Source organism: Austrofundulus limnaeus, unplaced genomic scaffold (genome assembly GCF_001266775.1).
Source record: "Austrofundulus limnaeus strain Quisiro unplaced genomic scaffold, Austrofundulus_limnaeus-1.0 Scaffold207, whole genome shotgun sequence".
NCBI lineage: Eukaryota > Metazoa > Chordata > Actinopteri > Cyprinodontiformes > Rivulidae > Austrofundulus > Austrofundulus limnaeus.
Genome location: NW_013952609.1, coordinates 100,002 through 104,451, shown reverse-complemented (window position 1 = coordinate 104,451; position 4,450 = coordinate 100,002). Strand labels below are relative to the sequence as shown.

Genomic DNA, 4,450 nt, shown 5'->3' with positions numbered 1-4,450 from the left:
GAGGTCATGTTTATTCAGGTGATGGTAATTTTTCGTGGCTTCAGCTCACTCAGAAGCAACTCTCCTGCTATCTTTGCATCCAGTAGATGGCCTCATTGGGCCTCTACTGGAAGCAGGTTCAACGCAGGATGTTTGGACAATTCTTTTTTAGCTCATCCTTTAACTTTTCATCTTATCTTTTCAGCAGCTATTTGGTGTAAATGACCAGCAATGATGTCTACAAAAATAGAAAAAAAACCATGTTAGRATTTTTTACAAGTCATTTCAAGGACAAGAAAGCTTCTCTGCAGTTTTAGTCCTGATGATTTTTGACACAAACTTAAAAAAAAAGAAAAGTCATACAGCTTAAACTATTTAGGTAAGCCGTGTAGGTTGAGCTTACATGACTTTGCCCTGGCAATCTCCCTGAATGGAGCAGATGTGGCAGAGACCGTGGCGCACAGCAGCAGCGGAGCGGAGAGAGAGAGGGGCGCGCGCGGCAGCGCTCTTGGAGAGATCAGAATCATTCCCATCACTCTCCGGCGGCCGGTCACACCCGTTGTCACATCGCAGAACTGCCAGGCTGAATGTTGCACAACAAAGGATGACGCTGGCAAGCACGAGAAAAGCGGAAAGGAGTCATAAAAGACCCGAGGACCGCGTCAACACAGACTCCCCGTGGAAGAGCGCACAGAAAAGGTGAGCCCTTTTACATTAACTTCATAAAAACACAAGTTGAGGTCGATTTAAGGTGAAATATTTTTTTTAACATTTGTTGAATAAGGGGTTGAGTTTTAGGTCAGAGTTTAAATCCTATCCAAATACGCCTCAGTGTCTCTAAATGTCCACCTTGTCACGCAGCGAGGCGCACGCTTTTGGGCAGAAAAACTCAGCAGGAGCAGATGAAGCGCTTGTTTTTCAAGGACAGATTAAATTCAGGTGGTTGGTCAGAAAATGTAATTTTTGAAAGAAAAGCAGATGCCATCCTTGTTGGCACAAATGGCCAGAAAACTCACGAGGAATTTACCTTTACTGTGAAACCAGCCTTGAGCACTTTTAAAATGTTTTGCTTATTAATATGCATTTTATCTGCCTTAAAATGGGATGTTAGGAGTCCTAAACCATTATTATTATTTTATTTTATTATATTTTTTGCTCAGAATGCTGACAGAAAAGTTGTTATAGTGTGCCAACAGAAAGACTTTCATTGTTTTAAAAATAGAAAACATTATAATTTTTAAAAGCATCTAATGGGGTGGATCCAGGGACCAGTAATCACAGAGACACGCCTCAAAGATCATTAAGCAAATCAGATAAACGCAGCACGAAAACCATCAATATGAGGTATTGATGTGGTGGTATATAAGCCTAATGATTGGCAAAACCTCTTTTGACTCAAAAGCTCAGCAACAACATGCTGTGAAACTTTTGCCCAAGGCTTTGCAGATGCAGCATGCCATAGACAGAGGAGAAATGAAGGACTTTTCTTGAATTATATGTTTTTTGTTTGTTTGTTTCAGAAAATTTCATGAAGAAACTGTTAACTTGAAGAAGAAAAGCAAAGAAAAGCTGGYAAATTCTCCCCACTCTACAAACTAGAATGACGACTCTCGGTTCATCTGATGCAGAATTCTGTGAACTTGGCATTTTGGGGACCCGGATTTCTGAAGGGAGATTTTGTYAAACATTTATAGCGGTGCTTGCATGAAAATGGTGGTTGTGACAAGAAGCCTGAGGATAACCCAGTCAGTGGGAGAGCTGGTGCCGAGACAGTTCAGTTCTCCGCCAGTGACGGCGTCCATCTAAAGCTCCCGACAGAGGCGCAGCTGCTGCAGGGCTGGGGATGTGATGGGGTGACTGCTGACATCCCCTTTCACCCACCCCCCTTCTCTCGCTTTACAAGCAGGGCACTAAAAACAATGGATGCAAATTTCTCAACCGTACGAGATGGCAAGCAGCTCACGCCGGAGCGAGACTCATCCAAACGCGTTCTGACAGGATGCTTTCTCTCCCTGCTCATCTTCACCACGCTGTTGGGCAACACCCTCGTGTGCGTCGCCGTCACCAAGTTTCGACACCTGAGGTCGAAGGTCACGAACCTGTTCGTCATCTCTTTGGCTATCTCTGACCTTCTGGTCGCGATTTTGGTAATGCCATGGAAGGCGGCCATGGAGATTGTGGGGTTTTGGCCGTTCGGAGCTTTCTGCAATGTCTGGGTTGCGTTTGACATCATGTGTTCCACTGCCTCCATCTTGAACCTGTGTGTCATCAGTGTCGATCGTTACTGGGCCATCTCCAGCCCGTTCCGTTACGAACGGAAGATGACCCCGAAAGTGGCGTGTCTGATGATCAGTGTGGCGTGGACCCTCTCTCTGCTCATCTCCTTCATCCCAGTTCAGCTTAACTGGCATAAAGCTGAAACCACCAGCTACACAGAGCTCAACGGCACCAGTGACCTGCCCCCCGACGACAACTGTGACTTCAGTCTTAACAGAACCTACGCCATCTCCTCCTCCTTCATCAGCTTCTACATCCCTGTGGCGATCATGCTCGTCACCTACACCCGGATCTACCGCATCGCTCAGAAACAGATCCGGAGAATCTCKGCCCTGGAGCGAGCGGCGGAGAGTGCCAAAAACCGCCACAGCAGCATGGGGAACAGTTCGAACATGGACAGCGAGAGCTCCTTTAAAATGTCGTTCAAGCGAGAAACCAAGGTGTTGAAGACACTCTCGGTKATCATGGGTGTGTTTGTGTGCTGCTGGTTGCCCTTCTTCATCCTGAACTGCATGGTTCCGTTCTGCGAGGTCAACCTGCCAGACGGGTCCACGGAGTTCCCCTGCATCAGCTCCACCACCTTCGATGTGTTTGTGTGGTTCGGCTGGGCGAACTCCTCCCTCAACCCCATCATCTATGCCTTCAACGCAGACTTCCGCAAGGCCTTCTCCATCCTCCTGGGCTGCCACCGGCTCTGCCCGGGGAGCAACGCCATCGAGATCGTCAGTATTAACAACAACATGGGCGCCCCCGCCTCCAACCCCAACTCTCAGTATCAGCCCAAGAGCCASATCCCGAAGGAGGGCAACAACTCGGGAGGTTACGTGATCCCCCACAGCATCCTGTGTCAGGAGGAGGAGTTACAGAAGAAAGACGGATGCAGAGGGGGGGTGATGGAMGTCGAAACGGGCAACAACACTCTAGAGAAACCCTCCCCAGCCATTTCTGGGAATTTGGACAGCGACACTGAGGTCACTCTGGAAAAGATCAATCCCATGACTCAGAACGGGCAGCATAAAACTGTGACATGTTGAGAAAATGTTTGGCAAAGATGGATAAAAAAATACGAAACTGCGAAGAGCTGAAAGAAAAGCCCACATGGGAGAATGGTATGAAGAAATATTAAAAACATTTCTGAGAATATAACAAAAATATAACCAAGTGACAGGACTAAGACTGTCAGCAAAAATACGAGGAAAAACAAAACAAACAAACAAACAAAAAAAAACCCTACAGAATGTTTTCAAGTAAAGGCACTTTATTCTGGATATAACTATCTGCAAAATACTTTCAGCATTTATTGATGAAATTATACATTTGATGATAAATGTTGAAAACATGTACATTAAAGCAGAAAAACAATGCATTTGTATACATTTTTACATGTTTTCAAAGATGTATACTCCTGCATGTGTATAATCTACGGTAATGTCACTATTCTGTAAGAGAATATATTCAAAGAAGAAAGAAAATGTAGTGTTAGTAAAATATCATATAGGTAGGAGCTTTGTATGTGTTTCATGAAGGAGAGAACAATGGGGGTAAGTTATTGCAGTAAAATAAGTTACTTATTGCAGTTATTTGAAATTTGAAACAATTTTGTTGCAAAATGAACACCTGTATTATAATTGCAATTTGTTTGATTTTTTAAAGAGCAGTGTTCTGATTCAGGCTAAATGAAGCAGGGGTTAAATATTTCTTAGATTATATAAAAGTCAAATGTGAGGTCCAACTTTAAGTGGAAAAGAGAAAGGCGTGGAAGTGGAAAAATGACTGTTGTGGTTGAATTTCCGTTCCCCGTATCCTGTTTCTCTTCGATCCTCGGCAAGCCAGGGCCGAACACTTTGTCTCATCTGAATTTCCCCCCATTTTTTGACRTTGTTGCCTTCTTTTTTTCTTTTTAATCAACTTTGTCTCCATCTCTGCTGCATTTTAGTAAAGCAATTCATTTGCGTCTCATCTATATTTCCTCCTTTCTCCTTCACGTGCCCTCTGTCCCTCGCCATCAACAGGCTATTTTGCGACACCGTTCCTCTTAATTCTGTCTTTCTGTCTCCACACCATCTCCTTTGGCAGCCCTCCATTTTAGGTCCTAAATCTGCCCACTTGAGGRGGATTTGATGGGACTCTGCTTGGCAAGTACAAGGCGGTTTACAAATCAGAATACGAATGCAAATATTCAAACGGAAAWCTT

At 44.5% G+C, this 4,450-nt stretch overlaps 1 protein-coding gene across 1 annotated transcript; it reads left to right on the top strand.

Annotated features, from left to right (window-relative positions):
* The first annotated feature begins 460 nt into the window (after positions 1 to 460).
* Positions 461 to 4,219, top strand: drd1b (dopamine receptor D1b). Its single transcript, XM_014018990.1, has 2 exons — positions 461 to 678; positions 1,500 to 4,219. Exon 2 carries the CDS (start codon positions 1,899 to 1,901, stop codon positions 3,288 to 3,290), a length of 1,392 nt encoding a protein of 463 aa, XP_013874444.1. The 5' UTR covers positions 461 to 678; positions 1,500 to 1,898; the 3' UTR covers positions 3,291 to 4,219.
* The last annotated feature ends 231 nt before the right edge of the window (positions 4,220 to 4,450 follow it).